This window comes from Spinacia oleracea, chromosome 2 (assembly GCF_020520425.1).
Source record: "Spinacia oleracea cultivar Varoflay chromosome 2, BTI_SOV_V1, whole genome shotgun sequence".
NCBI classification, from domain to species: domain Eukaryota; kingdom Viridiplantae; phylum Streptophyta; class Magnoliopsida; order Caryophyllales; family Amaranthaceae; genus Spinacia; species Spinacia oleracea.
This window is the reverse complement of record NC_079488.1, coordinates 103,095,757-103,116,161: the sequence shown is the minus strand read 5'-3', so window position 1 is coordinate 103,116,161 and position 20,405 is coordinate 103,095,757. Positions and strand designations below refer to the sequence as shown.

The 20,405-nt window shown below is 36.5% G+C and overlaps 2 protein-coding genes across 4 annotated transcripts; both read left to right on the top strand.

Moving 5' to 3' along the window:
- Positions 1-2,000: 2,000 nt before the first annotated feature.
- On the top strand, positions 2,001-16,110 carry LOC110789164 (K(+) efflux antiporter 2, chloroplastic). The gene is made up of 21 exons (XM_056837570.1): positions 2,001-2,225; positions 2,449-4,193; positions 4,930-5,101; positions 5,250-5,340; positions 5,577-5,713; positions 5,813-5,872; positions 5,964-6,083; positions 6,576-6,644; positions 7,064-7,129; positions 8,272-8,361; positions 9,061-9,165; positions 9,369-9,501; positions 10,052-10,257; positions 11,133-11,282; positions 12,588-12,641; positions 12,748-12,806; positions 13,763-13,829; positions 13,903-14,079; positions 14,270-14,326; positions 15,568-15,642; positions 15,738-16,110. Exons 2-21 carry the CDS (start codon positions 2,524-2,526, stop codon positions 15,858-15,860), a joined length of 3,681 nt encoding a protein of 1,226 aa, XP_056693548.1. The 5' UTR covers positions 2,001-2,225; positions 2,449-2,523; the 3' UTR covers positions 15,861-16,110.
- Positions 16,111-16,452: 342 nt separating this feature from the next.
- Positions 16,453-20,326, top strand: LOC110789144 (bifunctional protein FolD 4, chloroplastic). Of its 3 annotated transcripts, none has more exons than XM_021993796.2 (5): positions 16,453-16,727; positions 17,221-17,558; positions 18,757-18,993; positions 19,127-19,294; positions 19,763-20,326. In XM_021993796.2, exons 1-5 carry the CDS (start codon positions 16,532-16,534, stop codon positions 19,931-19,933), a joined length of 1,110 nt encoding a protein of 369 aa, XP_021849488.2. In that variant the 5' UTR covers positions 16,453-16,531; the 3' UTR covers positions 19,934-20,326. The 3 variants fall into 3 exon arrangements, with proteins under 3 accessions (XP_021849488.2, XP_021849493.2, XP_021849501.2); XM_021993801.2 differs by having other exon boundaries at positions 16,454-16,727; positions 17,233-17,558; XM_021993809.2 differs by having other exon boundaries at positions 16,588-16,727; positions 17,146-17,558.
- Positions 20,327-20,405: the final 79 nt, after the last annotated feature.

Sequence of the window (20,405 nt, the reverse complement as noted above, 5' to 3'; positions counted from 1 at the left end):
TGTTTTGGACTTTTGGTTATACAAAAGGACAATGCAAATAAACTCATGTGAGGAAGAACATATGCACATTTTAAATTGTAAATTGTAATATGCACATTTTACTGCAGACCTGCGGTACTACAAATAGCATCTTTAAGCATTCATTATAGTGTAAAAATTCATTCAAAATTATATATAGAGAATGAATTTGTATTTGAGCCATTTATCATTGGGTGCCCACACAAGTAAAATCATTAGTCAATACCCCATTAAATAAATTATTTGGTCAATTAAATATGCTTAGTTATTTTGAATTATCATCGGTAAAAATTGAATAGGACGACATAATTTAGCAAGAACAATAGAGAGAGTGTTAAATTACCATTTACTTTTTTTGTCCCCTGTTTTACGCTCTATATATAATCAAAATTTATCTTGTTAAGATTTCAATATATATATATATATAAAAAAAGGTAGTTTAATAACCATAATGAATACCAATCTATTACTCCCTCCGTCTCTTTTTGTTTTTTACGTTTGATATTTTTCACGCGTTTTAACGAATAATTAATTTGCATTGAAATCCCTCAATTTTTTTATTTAAACGAGATAAATTACGTTTATTTATAATGTTTTCACTTTTATCAAAATTCTGATATTGGAAAATGAGAAAAATTTAATGTCCCAATGGAAAAGTGTGAGAGATTAAATGACCCAATGAATTTGATTGGTTAAAATAATAATTGGACACAAATTATGATAGAATACTAAGTTATTTATGTGATAATATAAAAGTAAATGTAAAGAACATTTTGAAATACCCAAAAAGGAAAATGTAAAAAACAAAAAGAGACGGAGAGAGTACTATATAATAAAAGAGACACCAGGATTGACACGTGTCAATTCCTGCTGTGATTTTTTCTCACCAAAAACTTTTTTTTTCCTTTTTCTTCTCTTAAATTACTAAAAGTAAAATTGTGGATATTTAAAGACAGATTGCAGCGACTTTATAATTAAAAAGGTTGACCATTCTTAATGCATTTAAATTGGTGGTAATCTTAATTTCCCCTTTTTAGTATTAGATTCCTTAAAACGGGTCCAATTAATAATATTTGACCATAAGTAATATCTCAATGACCTTACATAAATTAGTCACAATTTCAGCGATTACAGTACGTAATAGATTTGATAGAGAATCATGAAGTTGCCCAAAAAAAAAAAAGGAAAAACGATATAGAATCGTAATCTACGATGCACGTGATGGAAATTATCTATTACAGAAATTATATACATAAAAATCAACATATTAGTATAGAACTTAACATATAAAAATCAACATATTAGTATATCAAATATTTTTGTTAAATTAGCATATCAAACATATAAAATATGCAATACTTAGTATGACAAAAATTGAATCTCCGAATTAGATGATTATATAAATACGTTTATTAATAAATAATTATGCAGTAACTTTAGAGAGCGAAATATTTCAGTCAAATATATTACGAAGTATAAAAAATATAAAAAATTAGTCACATAATTTTAAATTATCCGTACATGCACGAGACCTAATCTAGTTACTTACTCCGTATTAAACTGAACCCAATTGACCACTTTCCTTGTTCATTTTCTGCCACCAGCCAACCACCCATTTTCTGGTGACCACCACTTTCACCTAAAACAAATAGGGGTATAGGGAGTAGACGAGTAGCTGAGTAGCATTAAGGCTAATGTAAATTAATTAACCAGGGGTTAGTTATTAGTGCACCATAATTAGTTTTTGATAGAAACCGGCTGGAATATTCATTAGAATAGAGAATCTTACTTGATTTAGTTGTACTGCTTCACATAACGACGAATTAGGAAAATTCAGCAAAAATAAAATAAAATAACGTATGAAAAACAACATAAAATGGCTAAAAATACACGTCACCTTATCAACCCTTTTCTCAATAATAATAATAATAATAATAAAATAAAAAAACATTAAAAAAAAATCAGACCCTAACCATTTTCCATTCATGCGAGTTTCTTCTTCTGGGAGTTGCAAAGGCCAAATTAAAACACACACACCCATTTTTTGAAGAAACTATTTTTTTATTTCCTGATTTTTCTGCCAGTTTGTCCTTTTTTATAGCAACCTTTTTTTCCCCTTCTTTCAAAAAAAAATCCGCCATTGAAGCTTTTCAAAGCTTTGCACCACCACTATCTCACTGACCGCCATTGTCACTCTTCTATGATCCGTGAGTACTCTTTTCTTCTCTTACTTTCTCTCTCCTCTCTGGTTTCGCATTTCTGTGTGATTATTTTAACTCTTCGTAGCTTATTTTGTGAATATTGTTTTTGATAATTTCTAGGGTTTCATTCGTGCATTCATTTTGATAATTTGATACTGGAATCGTCATTTTTGTTTATATTGCATTTTTTTGGTGAAATTGGAATTGGAATTGTTGTTGTTTCCGTCAGGTGTTGGTGCTTCGGTCAACAATAAGTCGTAGAAGCTTTGTTTAGTTGACGGCGTTTTGTATTGATTGGTATGCAATGGAGGTTGCTTATAGTTTTAAACAGTCCAATTTGATTCATGGAATTGAGTGTAGAAGGTATCGTTCGGATTTTATCCACTCGAAATTGGGGTTTAGAATCAGTGGGTATGGGTATAAGTATGGAAGTAATTCAAGGTCGGTTTCTAGAATTTGCTTAAAGAAGAATGTGAAGGGAATTGGTAGCGTCAGTGGTGGTGGTTCTATTGCGAAGTTGCCGTTTGGGAAGGATTTCGATGGTCATTTGTGGGGTTTGAGTCCAAAGAAAGCCGTGGTGGGTGGGAGCCAGAAGGATTTTAAGTCGGAGAGTTTGGGAGGGGTAGCTAGGTGTCAGAGTAATGATGCTGTAGTTTACGTTGATGGAAATGGTCGAAGTGTAGAACCCGGAAAAGATTCTGAAGGAGAAGGGTTGGTAGAAGAGGATACTCTCGACTTAGAATTGAATAGCTCTGGAGGAGAAAAGGATGAGAAGGAAGAAGAAGAGGAGGCTCAGGATACAACCTTGGATGAGTTGAGAGATTCGTTGCAGAAGGCATGCAGGGAATTGGAGGCTTCACGACTGAATAGTACTATGTTTGAAGAGAAGGCGCAGAATATATCGGAAGCTGCCTTTGCATTAAAAGATCAAGCAGAGAATGCTAGGACTAACGTGGATAATGCGCTAAAAATGATTGAGGAGCTAGTAAATCAAGAAGTGAGTGCTAAGGATGCTGTTCAGAAGGCCACAATGTCTCTTTCTTTGGCGGAGGCAAGGCTTCAGGTGGCCTTGGATTCTGTAGAAGCTGTCAAGTCCACAAGTGATTCAGAAAGTGAAAGTGAAGAGGTAGTCGTGAACTTGCTTAGGAAAGAGGAGGGTACCCTTCTAGTTGCTCAGCACGAGATGAAGGAATGTAGGCTGGCTTTGGAAAATTGTGAAGCAGAACTAACAAGGATGCAGATGAAGAAAGAGGAGCTACAGGAAGAGGTAGAGAGATTGAATGAAGTTGCTGATCAGGCACAGATGAACGCACTGAAAGCTGAAGAGGATGTTACTAACATTATGCTTTTAGCAGAGCAGGCTGTTGCTTTTGAGCTCGAGGCTGCTCAGCGTGTAAACGATGCTGAGAAGGCCTTGCAGCAAGCTGAAAAGAAGCTCTCTAGTTCTCAAACTGATGTCACAGACTATATTGATCATTCAAGTAAGTCATCCTCAAATGAAGATGTTGGTATTCAGGAAGAGTTTTCTGGTCAAGGAACTCTGGGTGCTGATGGCTCTGAAAGTGAAAAGAATTTGGTGGTAGAAGGTGCTTCTTTGGCCAGCAAATCCTCGTTGGATAAGCCCTCTGACAAAACAAGCCAGAACCTGATTGACGTTCCTCTATTTGATGATTCAAGCGATAAAGAAGATAGGAAATCATATGTAGATGCTGATACAGATGCAGAAAAAATGAAGAGTGCAGCACCAGTCAAGAAGTTAGAGATACAAAAGGAAGTGACCCGTGACAGTTCTCCTCCTAGTAGTCCAAAGACATCAACGGTGAAGAAGTCATCTCGTTTCTTTTCTGCATCATTCTTTTCATTTGATGAAGATGAAGAAGAGTTCACGCCAGCGGCTGTTTTTCGTGGGCTTATGGACTCTGCGAAGAAGCAAATGCCAAAATTGATTGTTGGAATATTGCTTGCTGGAGCAGGGTATGTTGAAACAGTTTTTAGATTTTTTCATTTATGACTAATTCTATCTTTCTTTTACTGTTGTATGAAATGTGTAAAAATAAATACAAGCCTAATTCTATCCCTTTTCTTTGCCCTCATATTTCATATGTGTATGTTCTGCGAAAGATATGAGCCATCTTTAAACCTGGTTCTACCAGAACCTTGGCTGGGATTAAGTAGTAATAAGTTTAATATTAGTATCAATTTGTTTGGGCACCTTTGAGATGAGTAGTAGAAGTCCAGTTGAAAAGTCATGTTGATGGATTAGATAATATACCTTATTTCTAATTAAACTGAAATTCATATTTTTCTTAGTTTCCTAATGGAATGTAACTGATAAAGTCATAATCCTCTATTACACATTCTGATGGTCCGCCAAATTGCTTTTATAACTTCAACTGCTCCATATTATGACATGTAATCAATTTTCTATGCTGCCGAATTGTCTATCCAATGGTTTGATTAAAGACGAGTTCTTATAGTTTTCTGTAACCATATTTTTATTCGTAACGCCTTCTATTTTGACGTTCAATCCCAGTGAAAAACCGTGTGTGAGCTAGTCAAGTTCTTTTCCAGATAAGGTTACCATGTAGTACTTTCTTCCATCCTTTAGGTTCTGAAACAGTGATGACAAGATGATATTGATGCTATACTGTTAATTGTCATAAATTATGTGTATGTTACCTTATCTGATGCTAGGTGAACTTAATAACAGAGTTGCGTATTATATTAACCGAGGTGAAAGAGGTGCTCAACTGCTTCAGCCACAAAATTTTCTAACTTCCACTATTGAAGAAGTCTCTTCAAGTGGAAAACCTCTGGTTCAGCAAATGCGGAAAATTTCTAAGACAGTGAAGAGTCTAATTGACAAGCTTCCTCAGCAAGAGGCATGTGTCTTCCTCCACTCACTTATTTCTCATGAATATATAAATTATACGAAGTATATATATGTTCAGTTTCTTCATTGTTTTCTCAGTCCTCAGAGAATAAGTTTCCATTTGGTGTTTGTCTGTTGTATGTCCTCTCTGTTTACAGATAAATGAAGAAGAAGCATCCTTGTTTGATATGCTATGGTTATTGCTGGCCAGTGTGATATTCGTACCTATTTTCCAGAAAATTCCTGGGGGTAAACATAATTTTATATACCTTGAATGATGTGTTCTGTCATGTATTTATCCTCAAAATGAATGCATTCCCTGTAGGATTTTTTTTTTTGTTTGGAGAAAATATATCCTAGAAAATTGTGAATGCTACTGTCTTTTAGCTTTCATTCATCTTATACGTTCCTAGAAGTGTTAATAACTCAATCTCTCTTTATAATGAAATTTGGTAATCATAGTCTTTGCATCTGCTTATCTTCAGGCAGTCCCGTCCTTGGTTATTTGGCTGCTGGTATCTTGATTGGTCCATACGGCCTCTCGATAATTCGTCATGTGCATGGCACGAAGGCGATTGCGGAATTCGGAGTTGTGTTTTTACTATTTAACATTGGCCTTGAGGTGCAAAAGCAAATTTTTGATTTTTGAAATCTCTTAAAATTTTCTGCGTTGATGTAACTACTAAATTACAGAAGTTGAACACTTTGTTCCTTTTGGCAGCTTTCTGTTGAAAGATTGAGCTCCATGAAGAAGTATGTTTTCGGTTTAGGCTCGGCACAGGTACCTAGAAACATCTAGTTCTCACCATTCACATGTCTTGGTGTTACTCAGGCTTTTAGCATTGTATAACTGACTTTGGGTTTTCATGTAGGTGCTGTTAACAGCTTCAGTAGTTGGCTTGGTGGCCCATTATATTTCATTACAGGCAGGTCCTGCGGCAATAGTTATCGGGAATGGCTTGGCCTTGTCATCAACTGCTGTTGTCCTGCAGGTAGCATTCGCAAAAGTTGGTTGCGTGTTTTATTGTTTCTTTAACGCAAAATTCCTGTAATTGAAGTGTGGTTCTTAACTCCATCGTAATATCTATATTTGCTTTTGCACTAGGACTTCTTCAGGTAAAATACACATTCATAATTCCCATATAGTCAGGTTGTTTTACTTGGACTTTTGTTGTTGTTCTAGGCTCCCATATATCTAGCATAAGAAATCAAAGTGTCAGTGTACATGTTCTTGCGGCTCTTGGCTGTTGGGATCAAAGTGTGCCGCTTACCATATCCTTGGATGTTGTAGTTAGAGAAATGTATAAAGGAAGGAGGGTTTATGGTGACTAGGTTCAAACAAACCTTCCTGAGCTGAAAATCTAGTGGGTCAGAAGGAAGTAATCCAATATATTTCAAATTACCTATCTACTGCAACTGAGAAAATTGTATTTTGTGCTGCATGAACTTACTCTAGATAATTGTTTCTTCTACTTTTGTTTCAGGTCTTGCAAGAGCGAGGTGAGAGCACTTCACGGCACGGGCGTGCTACATTTTCAGTCTTACTATTCCAGGTAAACTTTTTGACCAGGAATCGCTTATCTTCTGGAGATAGTTAATTTATGATTGTGAAGAGAGTATGCTTTCCATCAGCTAGTGTCAAGAGCTGTTGTTGATTTCTTATCACAAGTTATACTCTTGCATTTTTCTGCTGAGACTGGTTAAGGAGAAAATTGGGCTACCAAAGTAAGTCAAGGAGCTAACTGATGTTCCAATGCTGCCAAACTACTGATAGCATGTGTCATTGCAGATTTTCCAGCATTGCACTTGCATTTGTCACAATTGATCAATGTTTGTCACATACATCATTGTTCCTTTAGATCCAAGCAAGCTTCCAATGTAGATCTTAATCAATTTAATACTGCTTCAGTTTTTTTTCCTCCTGATCTCATTTCTAGTTCCTGCCTTTTTCTCTTCGTTGCTATTTTTCCAGGATATAGCTGTGGTGGTTCTGCTGATACTTATACCACTGATTTCACCGAATTCTTCTAAAGGCGGGGTAACCTCTTCAAAAACTTCCATTTAATCAACTTGTAGTTGTTTATTGAATGTCTTTAAATGTCCTCTTTAACTTATTGTAAGTTACTTGGTTTAAAAATTCCTGCAAAGTGGATAGTCATTTGTGAAGCGTGACAACTCATCTACATGCACTGTGAATTTTTTTAACAGAGAGAACTTGTTAGCTAATTCACTCTATTGAAAAAAAATTCCAGCGTTGTACCATGACGAGTTACTTAAACTACTTGATTTTGTTTTGAATGAACTGAAACATCCTTGTTAAGCATCAATAAGCAATCGAGTTGTAATGACTCAATTTCAACAAAGCTTACTTTGGAGCTGTGCATGTTTCCGGATGATATGGGTGCTTTGGTTGGAGCGTAGTGACCTTATCTTCTGTGATATTGCTAATGAGGTTGAGATGTATTGTCGGTTCATGTGGTGTTTCTAGCCACTTTGTGGTATGTTGAGTTAGGTTTTTCAACTTGTTTGCTTTTAATTTTCCGGCATGTTCTCTTGGAAATCTTTCGTTTTAAAGAGTACACATTGACCCCCAGATTTATTGTTTACTGGGTTCTCTTAATAAATTAGTCTTGAACATGGTTGTGTTTATGTATTCAGGAAGATCTTGGTTTGAGCTAGAGCATTGAATAGGCGAAAAGGGATATACTAAGATATCTGAGGGGCTAGTACTAAGGCATTGGGTTTATGTATGCCTTCGTGTATATGGTTGTTTTTCTTGTGAAAAGTTAAATCTGAGGATGAAATCCTTGACTAGAATTTGACTCTGTGGATAAGTTATTTCTTAAACCTTAAAAGCACCAAATTGGAAAGTGTTGGACTTAGTTAGGACTAAAAAAAAAAAAAAAAAACTATACCTGTGGAATATTATTTGTCAGCTCGAAATACCACAATCTTGTTGGTTTCAATATCAATGCAAGAACTAACAACTCCTCAATTTTCTTGGGTAAACTTAAAAAACACTTTGGTTGAATAATCCCTTAACTCATGGGCACAACTTAGTGTTATAGATGACGAGTTGAAGGAATAAGCCAAGACAACCTAACAACCACATTGAATAATTATGGGTATTATTTGACCAATAATTTCAGGTTGATGGTTTTATATCTACTTTTCTTTCAGATTGGTTTCCAAGCTATTGCGGAAGCCCTAGGATTGGCTGCTGTTAAGGCAATTGTTGCAATTACAGCTATTATTGCTGGTGGACGCTTGGTAAGTGGTTGTTAGTGATTGTTTGTCTTTGTTTACATATTTGTAATACTAGTACCTAAATATGCTGAACTTCATTCGTTGTGGATCTGAATGAATTGTGATATATTACTAGCTAAGATTGAAACAAGTCATTTTGGTTGCCTCTTCTCACGTAACCAAATTCTTCAATTCATCCCAGAAGAGAAGATACTGTGTGTGACAGACCTAATGACATTACAACTTATGTTAGTAGTTATATTACGAAAAGAAAATCCTATTTAATATCTGGTGTCGCTCTAGGCTTGGATATTTTTTCATGAAATAGCAGTTTGATTGCTATCTATAAAACTTGGCACACATAGGTCTTGCTAGTTGTAGCACAAAAACTATGAACATAGTACACCAGGTCACCAATATATTTTTATTGCTGTTGCCTGAGGATGCAGAATTGCAGACTTGTAATTTCAGTAAATACTCCCCCTTCCTAAGTGAAGTTTTTTTGGGAATTTTACTACTCCCTCCGTTCTTAATATTAATCCTACTTTGACTTTTCCACCGTTTCAACTCAATATTTAAACGTTAATATCTCCAAATACATATGTTAAAGATTCCAAATAGGACTAACATTCGAGAATGGAGGGAGTATGTTCTTTGCTGGATGTCATATTTGAATGTTTACTTTGCATTGAACTTATTTCTTATGTCTTGGATGTTCCGCAGCTTCTACGACCAATTTACAAGCAAATTGCAGAAAATCAGAATGCCGAGATATTTTCTGCATGCACACTTCTTGTTATACTAGGGACAAGTCTCCTTACTGCAAGAGTGAGTGAGAAGCTTTTATGAATCACAAAGTTATGTTTTTTTTTTTTTTTTTTTGTAATTTTCTGTGAGGGGCTTAAATGCTTAATGAATTGTCAGTCACAAGACTTGCGATCAGGTGGGAAGCGCTTTTGTTTGAAAAAGAGGTATCCAGTCCAGCGATTCTGTCAGAAGTTGCCTTTAACTGTTGTTTTTGTTTCCCTCAGGCTGGTCTATCCATGGCATTGGGGGCATTTTTGGCTGGTTTGCTTCTTGCAGAAACTGAGTTTTCATTGCAAGTCGAATCAGACATTGCACCATATCGTGGCCTTCTTTTGGGTCTTTTCTTCATGACGGTAGGTACTTCAAATCCTGCTCTCTAGAATGTTTTGAATTTGTGACGCATGTGGGGAACATGTGACTTCTTAGATCATCGTGAGAGCTGAGAGTAAGTGGTCTTCCTCCACTAAAGCTTCCTGTCCTGTTCTGTTACCTTTATCCACACACAGAATATGTATGGCCTTCTGGTGGAATATTTCTTATAAAGTGTCTGTTCTGTTGAATATGTGCTTTTGCAGTTTCAGATTTGTATTCCTTCGCCTTTGGCCTTTTATCTATATTCTTTTAGAAAATTGTAAAAGAATCATTACTGGAATCTTACCTTCCCCTAGTTTCCAGGGGCAATTGCTTTTGCCTTATCCTCTGTATTATGTATGATTAAATTTGGACTCATCTACCAGCTAGGCTTCAACCTTGAGCATTTTTGATATAGAGGTTCTGGTTTTCCTCGTAGCTGATCTCGCAGATCCATTAAGCTCCAACGGCCCATATATCTAACTGTTGCTGAATTTGGACTCTTTTTCTATATGAATTTGCACGTAAGGCTCTTATTTTGTGTATTTTCAGGTAGGGATGTCTATTGATCCAAAACTTCTCCTCTCAAACTTCCCGGTTATTATGGGAGCATTGGGACTTCTAATTGTTGGCAAGACAATGCTGGTGACTTTAGTTGGTAGAATTTTTGGTGTTTCGACAGTATCTGCAATCAGAACTGGTCTTCTTCTTGCTCCTGGAGGAGAATTTGCCTTCGTCGCATTTGGTGAAGCTGTAAATCAGGTTTGTTCTTGTGTTTTGTTGTTCCTCATTTTTTAGGTCATATTGGAGTCTTTCTTGCAATGTATTTGTTTTTATTCTCCTCATTAGATCAATTGGTGTTAGTGGTGCAACTAGAGAATATAGTAGCTGTGATATGGGATTTGAGGTATTTTTCGTATGTTATATGTTTACTTTCATTAGCTTAAATATAGGTGAAATGATGGACATGCATGTTCAGCATTGTTTGATTATTATGCTGATGAGGAGCAAAGCGTAGGGGATTTTTTTATATTTTACTTTTACAAATGGGAACGCCACTCCTAAATTATCATCCTCAAGACATCAAAACATTTGCTCAGATGCATCGAAGGAGGCTTGTTATTTGCTAGCCAGTCTGTTTGCTTCTCGATAAGAATGCATCAGCACAATCTTCCAGTCCAGTTTTTTGATCAAATTTGTGCAATAACTTAGAATATATGTGTCCATTCTCCACCAAGTTAGACAACATTCTTCAAGACTGGAAAACAAACCTCGTTATCCATTTTCATCACTAGCTTCTTATAACCAGCTCTCAAGTTAAATCCAGTCCTTGCGCAAGTGCTCATAAGTTAAATCCACTGAAACGCAGAACTTCAAACTTTTCAGGTGCATTTATAATTTTATATTCACTTGTAGTCTAACAGCTCAATCATGATTGTTAGAGGTCTTTAGCAATCTCTTGAATGACTAGTTCTAGAGGTCTTCATCCCTTCTGTCAGTGGACATCTAAATTTATTGCTCTCCTAAATGATCAGAAGCTCGGCACTATCTCAGTCTGTCCAGAAATCCAGAATATGAGGGTCACTAATTAGCTTTGATGACTTATATTTACTGATTGTTGTTGGTTTTACCTGCAGGGCATAATGTCTCCCCAGCTGTCATCTTTGTTGTTCCTTGTGGTAGGAATTTCCATGGCTCTCACACCATGGCTGGCTGCTGGTGGCCAGCTGATTGCCTCTCGCTTTGAGCTGCATGATGTTCGAAGTTTACTACCCGTTGAGAGTGAGGTATCTCAGAACCGTCCTTTTTATTTATTTTCTTATTTTTTTGTGCTGTATGCCTCAGGATATTGTTCCCTGTTTGTCACTGATGTTTTTGACTTTATTATCTGCAGTATTTGAAGTGAAGTTAGTAGTCCTTGCGTTGACCATAAGATTTAGTTTCCAGAGTATAATGGACTTATTATGTGACATTGTATCTATCACGATCACCTTCCTGTAAAATTGAAATGAAAGATCAAAAGTACAACTAGAAACACAAGCATTACACTTCTTGGTGAAGACGGGTGTAAGTACAGCAAACTTAAGGTGTCATGAATACATGAATAGTGCTGATTGGGTTTGAGTGAGACAACTGAAAGCACTCGTGCTCACTGTCGACTTTTTACTGTTGACTTGGACTGCATCTTTATTCCTAGATAAACCCCAGGGAAACCAACCATCCAAGAATAATTTTCATAAAGATGACAGCATCTGGTTTAGGCAGTCTTAATCGAGGTCTAAATTTGATAATGAGGTAATTTCAGGAGATATAGAGGTTTGTTAGAGGTCAAAGATTGTTTGCCTTGCTTTGATTCACAGTCCTCATCAAGAAGTAATTGAGTTGGCTAAATGCTTGAATTATTAGGTCCTGTCCCTGAAGGTGATGATGTGATGACTGATGAGTAGTCTGCTGATTTTTAGAAAGTGGGGGTATGGCCTGTATGCATATTCTTCAAAAAGGATTTTCTTGATCATGAAAGGTCTACTAGATTCAGTGACGGGAGAAGGGTTTTATAAATAATAGGTAGAGGAATTCGTTATCTGTGTGTGATAGTTGACTTATCACGACTTTGCCAATTTAAAAGCTTAACCAGCAAGAATTCTAAATGGATGAATATATCTATGTGTGGCTTAAAAGATTTCTTCATTTCTTGCTAAAAATGGTGTGCCCCGTGATTCACGAAGAAGGACTAAGGTCTAGCTGAGGGTACTTCTAGAATTGAGGCCATCATAGATTTTGTCTGAAGTGTGGGAGCGACAACTTTGTAATATGGTTTGTTACAGAAGCATAAATTTCTTAAAAAGCTGGAAAAGGTTACTTATCTATCACTCTGGCTTCAATGTAGAATTGTGGAAGTGGATTAGTATTCTTCATTTGCGTAGCTATTTTCTGTATCCTGCTTCTTTTGTAATCTTAAAATTTTCTCTGTTCTAATTAACCAACAGGAGAAAACATGCAAATTCTCCCTGCCTGTTCATGACGAATACTGCTCTTACTTCTCACCTTTCACAAAAATTTATTGTATCTGCTGATTTTTTTTTTATCCCCAGACAGATGACTTGCAGGATCATATTATTATATGTGGATTTGGACGTGTGGGCCAGGTGAATGTTTCTGTCACTAAATTATGTTCCTGAAATCTGCTATATCTAAGCTTTGTCTTATTTTTTATGCTTTTTTCCCTCCCCTGATCTTGTTTCTTTCCTGCAGATCATAGCTCAGCTCCTCTCAGAACGTTTGATACCATTTGTTGCACTTGATGTTAGAAGGTACTCTTTTACTTGTTTCAGATTTGCACCAAATATGCAGGATCACCTTTGAAGCTATGTGGATGATTATGAAAATGTTTGCATACACTGTTCTTTCTCTTGCCCACATCCCTCCTTAGTTGAGACCTTTGCTGGATTAGGTTTATTTTTATTATAACTCTTTTCTACAGAAGAAAGTACTACTTCTTGCCTTTTGGGTCTATTAATACTTCTTTTGGCTTGATGCATGAAGACTAGATACCTGATATTTATTGGCACCTAAAAGTGTCTCGCAGCAATTATATGCTTCTTAGGTAGTCACTGATTACAACTCTGTTGAATGATTTGATCCTTTGAGAAGCAAGCTTGGAAATTTGGGAATCTGACAAATGATTGCAATTTGTGAAGTTTTGAGCTAGTGTTATTTTTTCTTTTACCTTATTGTGTGTGTGTGCGAGCGTGCTTGTGTGGAGTGTTTATGTTTGGAAGGTAAGTATACATGAAATACTCTGCAAGAACTGTAGAGAATATTGCTTTGTCTAGGACAAACTATGCATGCAAACCAAATCAAGTCTGAAATAAGTACAACCATACGCTAGAAACATACTACAATTTTCTCTTGAGAGTCAAGGGCCTTTAAAAATTTCAAACAGTGGTGATTGTAACAAAATTGACAAGTGAACTTGTATGTTTCACCGAGAGTGGGCCATCACTTTTGAAAAATGATTTTGATCACGCCTTGGTGAATATATTTTTTGTACACATTTCAATGAATCAGATCTTATTATAGTTGAGAGACCACGGTCTGTATTGATGGTTTTCTGCTTTCTTATTGCTGGGATGAGTTTCTATACCACCCCCCGTACGGCCTTGCCTTACCCAGGGGGGAAGCCACTTCAGATTCTTGAATGTTGATGTTGTTTGATTGGTGGAAAGTCATTATGTATAATTGTTATGATTATGTTTCATGATTTCAGTGATAGGGTGGCAATTGGTCGTGCACTTGATCTGCCTGTATATTTTGGTGATGCAGGAAGTCGTGAGGTAAAGCAAATTTCAAGGTTATTCATGCTTGTTGCATATTCTCATTTTGAGAACTTTTATATTTTCTGTCTAGATACTTCATAAAGTTGGGGCTGGAAGAGCTTGCGCTGCAGCAATAACTTTGGACACCCCTGGGGCAAATTATAGAACTGTCTGGGCTTTGAGCAAGCATTTCCCGAATGTTAAAACATTTGTTCGTGCGCATGATGTTGATCATGGTCTAAATTTAGAAAAGGCTGGGGCAACTGCGGTATGATGTTTGAAATTTGTTTTCCTTTTTATTCTGTATCCTCTTTTCCCTTCATACACGTCCTGTACTGACGAGATATTTCCTGATCCAGTATCTTGTTAGAGAATTTTTCTCTATTCTGAACTACTTATATAACTGCAATACTGCATCTATTGTTAAGAAAATAGGTCTTACAATATTTTTACTCCAGGTTGTCCCTGAGACATTGGAACCAAGTCTACAGTTGGCAGCTGCTGTTCTTGCACAGGTATATTTTAACTTGATACAGTGATACCCAGCAGCTTGCATTGCATGATTCTACTGTATTTTTTGGACTTGACTGGAAAATGCAGCAAGTGATGAAATTTATTTGGGTAGTGTGCTTTTGTATTTGCGTATACAACCATAAGAAGAAATCTTCACAGCTCAGAGCTCACATAACCCATTCCAAATTTGCTGATATATATTAATGATTCATCTGTGGGTACAGTTTAATTTTTCAGTAAACCTTATGTTATAGTTTGCTTCTAGCACTGTGTCAGTCCACTGATAGAGTTAGTTCCTAAGGAAGGTGTATATCCTCTCCATGCCACCACCAAGATTCAATTCAAACGGTTATCATGGTTGTGGAAGGCAACATCAAACTCATCTCAGTTGGGTTGGTTGACGAAAGATGAATCAATTAAAATGTCAGTCTTGTTGGGTTTACTGACATTTCAGTAGGGTGCTATTTAACATAATTATGTGGCTGACTCCATGTTCAATTGACTGAATTTGTGCCGAAGCAGAAAACTTCAATATTTTGATATGAGCTAGGCTAGGTTACCCTGGTACTTTTTTTTTTTCCGTTCTTCCTTTGCGTGCCTTTTGTTAAAACAATAAACTAATTTTTGTATCAAGAAAGAGAAAAGGGAGACGAGTGGTTGCTGTTATAACTTACTCTTTTCCAACTAGTATGCACCGATCGAATTGTCAAACAATTTTATATGTATGCTTACCATGTTCATTGATCTTAAATAACCACAGTTTCTTGTATCCCACTTTATATCTCACTTTTACATTAAGTTGTCTTTTGTAAAGATAGGCTTCAGGGAAGTCCGGAAAGAATGAGTAACTATCTTGGTATGAAGGAACTCTCATTGGTTTGTAATAATTGTTTACTACAATGAGTAAGATTTAACTAACAGCATGTGCTATTGTTGCTCAAACTCTTCGTTTCACCTCAATGTTCAATGCTCAACACTCGACCTGGATGTAGAGCCTTGAGACACTTGATACTTCAGTTTGAACCAAAAAATGCATAATTATTGTAAATCTGGATACGTCAAACACTGGCGATCAAGCCTGATAAATTAAATGTTGCTTTTCTTTATGGTTGATGGGAAAGATCAGCTGAGTTATTTCCTTTGTCACCTAAACAATAAATTCTGCTCATGTTGATGATATTTTACAAATAGCAACGACGTGTCTTGCTTTTATGCATTAAGATGTGTTTTCCTCTGCTTTCAGGCTAAACTGCCAACATCAGAGATAGCATCCGCGATCAATGAATTTAGATCCCGTCACCTCTCTGAGTTGACTGAGGTATGTTTATGAGGCTGTTTCATAACTCTTAGATGATGCGTTTCTACTCATGTATGAATAGGATTTTAAGGCACCTGAGTTGTGTGTTATTGCAGCTGTGCGAAGCTAGTGGAAGTTCTCTAGGTTATGGATATTCTCGTGTCATGACCAAACCCAAGTCTCAACCGCTGGATCCATCAGATGATAACCCAATTATTGACGGAACACTGGCAATATGAATATGCAGCAGTTAGCGAAGAAGACAACAGAAAAACTGTATAGGTTGATTAAAGTCTCGTTAGGTTAACTTGTATAGAAAATTTTGGCAATAATATTCAATATACTCGTACCTCCTTTGATTCATTGTTCAAAAAAAAATTCATCGTTGATCAATGATGACAAATATTCATGTTCCTTTCTCAAAAGAATCCAAAATTTTGGATGGTCTTTTTTTCTAATCGTAAACAGAGGAGCTCTTACAAATTCTAACAGATGTTCTATATCATTCCCTTTCTGAAGAACGAGACCTGAAAGGAGGAGTTAAGTCCACTATTGAGACCTAAACTTTAACAGAAATCAAGAGTTCAAACCCTTTTCAAAGCTCTTCTTTGGAAATATGTGGGATTTGGAAAAATTATCTCTTGTTTGATTTTTCCCTTTGCAACTCCATTATGTGAACAGGTAGTAGTGGTTTATGAATCGAAAATGACTTCTTATTTTCCATCACACAAAAAAAGGAAATGACTTCTTATGACCATGACACGGTGCTCTGTTCGGCGTTGTTTGTACACAAAACTTTTAAAAAAGTGACTTTAAAGCCCTAAATAAACCCTTTGCCACCCTCATAGTCATCAACGACATATTAAGACGACACAAATCATATTCTCAAGCAACTCAAAAAAAAAAAAAAATGGCTTCTATGATTTTCTCTGACTGTTCATCCTCCGCGACTGCTCGTCTTCTCCCACTCCGCTGCCACAAACTCCACCGTAGCTGCAGCGTTCTCTCTTTCTGTCGTCGGGTTTCTTTACCTCTTACCTCCACAAGGCCTTTATTACCTTCTCTCTCCTCCCTTCAAGCTCATGTTTCCTCAACTTTTGTTTCAGGTATTAATCTTCTTTTGTCAATAAAATTCGTTAATTGATGCAATTGAGATCATCCCTTTTCGCTTTATTGTTTGTTTGTGCCAATTTAGTATCTGGGGTTTCGTCCTTTTCTGTATTTTTTTTTTGGAAATTCATTGGCGCATTTTATCGAACACCTCTAAGGCTAACTGAAGTTTTTTTTCGTTTTTCTGTATTGATTAATTTTTTTCTGTTGAATTTGATGTGGGCTTATGGAAATTGGTGGGGTTTACTGTGGATTTAATTCAAAGTGTTAAGAAATTGTGTTCATGTTGATGTTGATGTTGTTGTAAAATTGGAGCTATGATTTCTAAGTTCCATCTAAGAGTTTATGATGACATTTGAATTAACTAAGAATCCCGTCCGTGCTTCATGATAATGGCAGTTTTTTTTTTTTGAGTGATCATGATAATGGCAGTTGAAATGCTGTAGTTGAGGTATTCATTAAAGAAAACATGGAACGATTCTTTGCAAGTTTCTGTTACAGCTAAAATGGCAACCGAGAGTTCTGCAATAGTGATTGATGGTAAGTCGGTGGCGAAGCAAATTAGGGAAGAGATAGCTGTTGAAATAGCGAGAATGAGAGAAGCTACCGGTATTGTTCCGGGGTTGGCTGTGATCCTTGTTGGGGATAGAAAGGATTCTGCAACGTATGTTCGTAATAAGAAGAAAGCTTGTGATGGAGTGGGGATTAATTCTTTCGAAGTAAATTTGCCAGGAGATACAACAGAACAGGAAGTGCTCAACTCTATAACCAAGTTCAATGAAGATCCTTCAGTTCATGGAATACTTGTTCAGTTACCTCTTCCTAAGGTATGCACCTTGGAATTCATTGGTTCATCTTGTGTATAATTTGTGGTTATATCTTGAGACTGAAACTTATTCTGATGTTATTTTTTTGTTGGGGAAGAGATTCAAAAATGATTGTTTTATTAGGTCAGTACTATTATGTGTTCTACGCTGACTCTTGTGAAGTAGTGTGTTTGCAGTCTGATACATATACCAAAACACCAGAAAGGTGCTGTTTGTCAGAAATTGGTTCTTTACTGTCGTGTTTACCTGTATTTTCCTGGATAATTTTCAATAGAATAGTGGACAACTTTCTTTTAAACAACATTCTTTTATGGGGATTTTGCCTGAAATGTAGTGTACACCAACTCTAGGGGAGTGTTTGGTTTGGTGTAAAACGTTTTCTTGGAAAATGATTTTCCACTTTCAGCCATTTTACATTGTCTGGTGTGGCAAGGGGTGAAAAATAATTTTCCTTAACTCCCCACGGTATCCAAGTTGAGAGATATAAATTGAACAAGGCCGCCCCCTATTGGGATGCACCATCAAACCTAAATTAGGTTTATCCGCTAAAAACTATGTTCGAGCAGTTTATAAATGTCTTCGCGATGGACTTGATTTTACCAAAGATGATGAAAACGTGAACTCCCAGCCGTTTATGCATTGGAGAGACCGTTTCCTATTTTGTGCCGAAGCTATTTATAAAGCCCAAGCCGAAACCGGCGTAATCAAAGGGCATTACTTGGATGCTACCGCGGGTGCATGCGAAGATATGATAAGAAGGGCTGTATTTGCCAGAGAATTGGGTGTTCCTATTATACGGCATGGCTAGATAATGATCTACTTCTTCACACCAGAAAAACCTTTTCCATTTAAAAGGAAAGGAAACCACTTTTCCAACTTACCTCCCTCTTCCTTCTCCCCAACAATCCTCACCCATTTTCCTTTTTCTATGAATTTTCTTGTAAGTAACCAAATAAAGGAAAACTAGTTTGGAGTTCTGTTTTTCTTTGGAAAATGTTTTCAATGGACTATCATTTTTCACTGAAAACGTTTTACTCCAATTCAAACGGAGCCTGGATATGAGATACGTGTTGGCGACTGTCTAATTTCTCCAACTTTTCTTCCCTGTATTCTGCGGACTACTTGTCACTTTTTCGAATAAATTATTTTTTGACTGGTATGCTGATAAAATTCTTGCTTTCCTTAATGGACTTTGCAGCATATGAATGAGGAGAAAATTCTGAATGCTGTTGGAATAGAAAAGGATGTTGATGGATTTCACCCTTTGAATATTGGCCGTCTTGCAATGCGGGGTAGAGAACCCTTGTTTGTCCCATGTACACCTAAAGGCTGCATAGAGCTATTGCATAGATATGGAATTCAAATAAAAGGGAAAAAGGCAGTTGTGATTGGCCGTAGTAATATAGTTGGGATGCCTGCTGCTCTTTTGCTGCAAGTAAGTTCTTTATGTTCGTTCATATTCTTCCTGTATGCAAGAAATCCATGTCTATATTGAACTTTCCTTTCTTTTATTTTTCATGGATACTTACACTACAATATGTTATATGAACGAACAATTCTGTTTGCAGAGGGAAGATGCTACTGTTACTATAGTTCATTCTAGAACAAACAATCCCGAGGATATCATAAGAGACGCAGATATTATAATTTCTGCTGTAGGACAAGCAAACATGGTTAGGGGTAGCTGGATTAAGCCTGGTGCTGTTATTATCGATGTTGGGATCAATCCAGTTGAGGTAAACCTAGAGCTTCTCATGTGCTCAACTACTTCCTTTCATGTTCAAATAACTTATTGTCGAACATGTTATAATATCCTATCTTCTTTAGATTTCCTATTAATAGAATGGAAATATTGGCAGCATATGCACATCCACGAAATCCATGTACCTCGATTATGATCTTTAAACAATAATATGGATTGTTAACATTACACTTTAGCACTATAAAAATTAATAGAAAATTAGGAAGTGTCGCCAATAATACTCTTAATGCAGAATAAGCCTCGTTTAGCCTTTTTGAAATAAAATAAAATTGAAAGCTTTTATTTGTTTGGAGCTTAGAAAACTCAAGACACATATACGGAGTATTTGTTTCAGAACAGAGGGATAAAACTGATACCAACAGCACATTTTGACATTTAGAATATACTTTAAGTTATGTTTTCTCATGTCAAACATTTTTACTAAGATTCACTTGCAAAACAGGATCCAGAAAGTCCTCGAGGATATCGGTTAGTTGGAGATGTTTGCTATGAAGAGGTTGTCAAGGTTGCTTCTGCTGTTACCCCTGTGCCTGGAGGCGTTGGTCCAATGACCATTGCAATGCTTCTTTCAAATACTCTCAGTTCAGCAAAAAGGATGCACAATTTCAACTGATAATGCAGTTGATAGTTTCAGATTAGGAAGGTAGAAAACAATTTACATGGTAGTGTGGCACACTCATTAGACCATGAGTTTGCTACAACTTATTTTTGTTTCCCTCCAAATTTGTGGGGGGAAAGGCACAACAACAAATTTCGAATATAAAGAACAATATTGTACGGAGTAGATTATTTGGGGCCTACCTTATTGCTCCCGGGTGTCGGAATCGCCTGTTGTGTTCTTATTGGCATTTGCACTTGTGATATAAGGGGGGCTGAGTGACATTTGCCTGATACAAGCCCTGTTTGTTGTAAAAGAGAAGATGATTTTACTCAGAAGTCTCTGTATGAAAATTATTGGATGTTTAATGTTTTGGCCTAAGACAAGTTTCTTCTGGTATGTGTATGACCTTATTGTCTTATTGGTAAGATTGGTTGGAAGAATCAAACAAGTCCACAAGCAACATATTCCATCAGATTCCTCCATA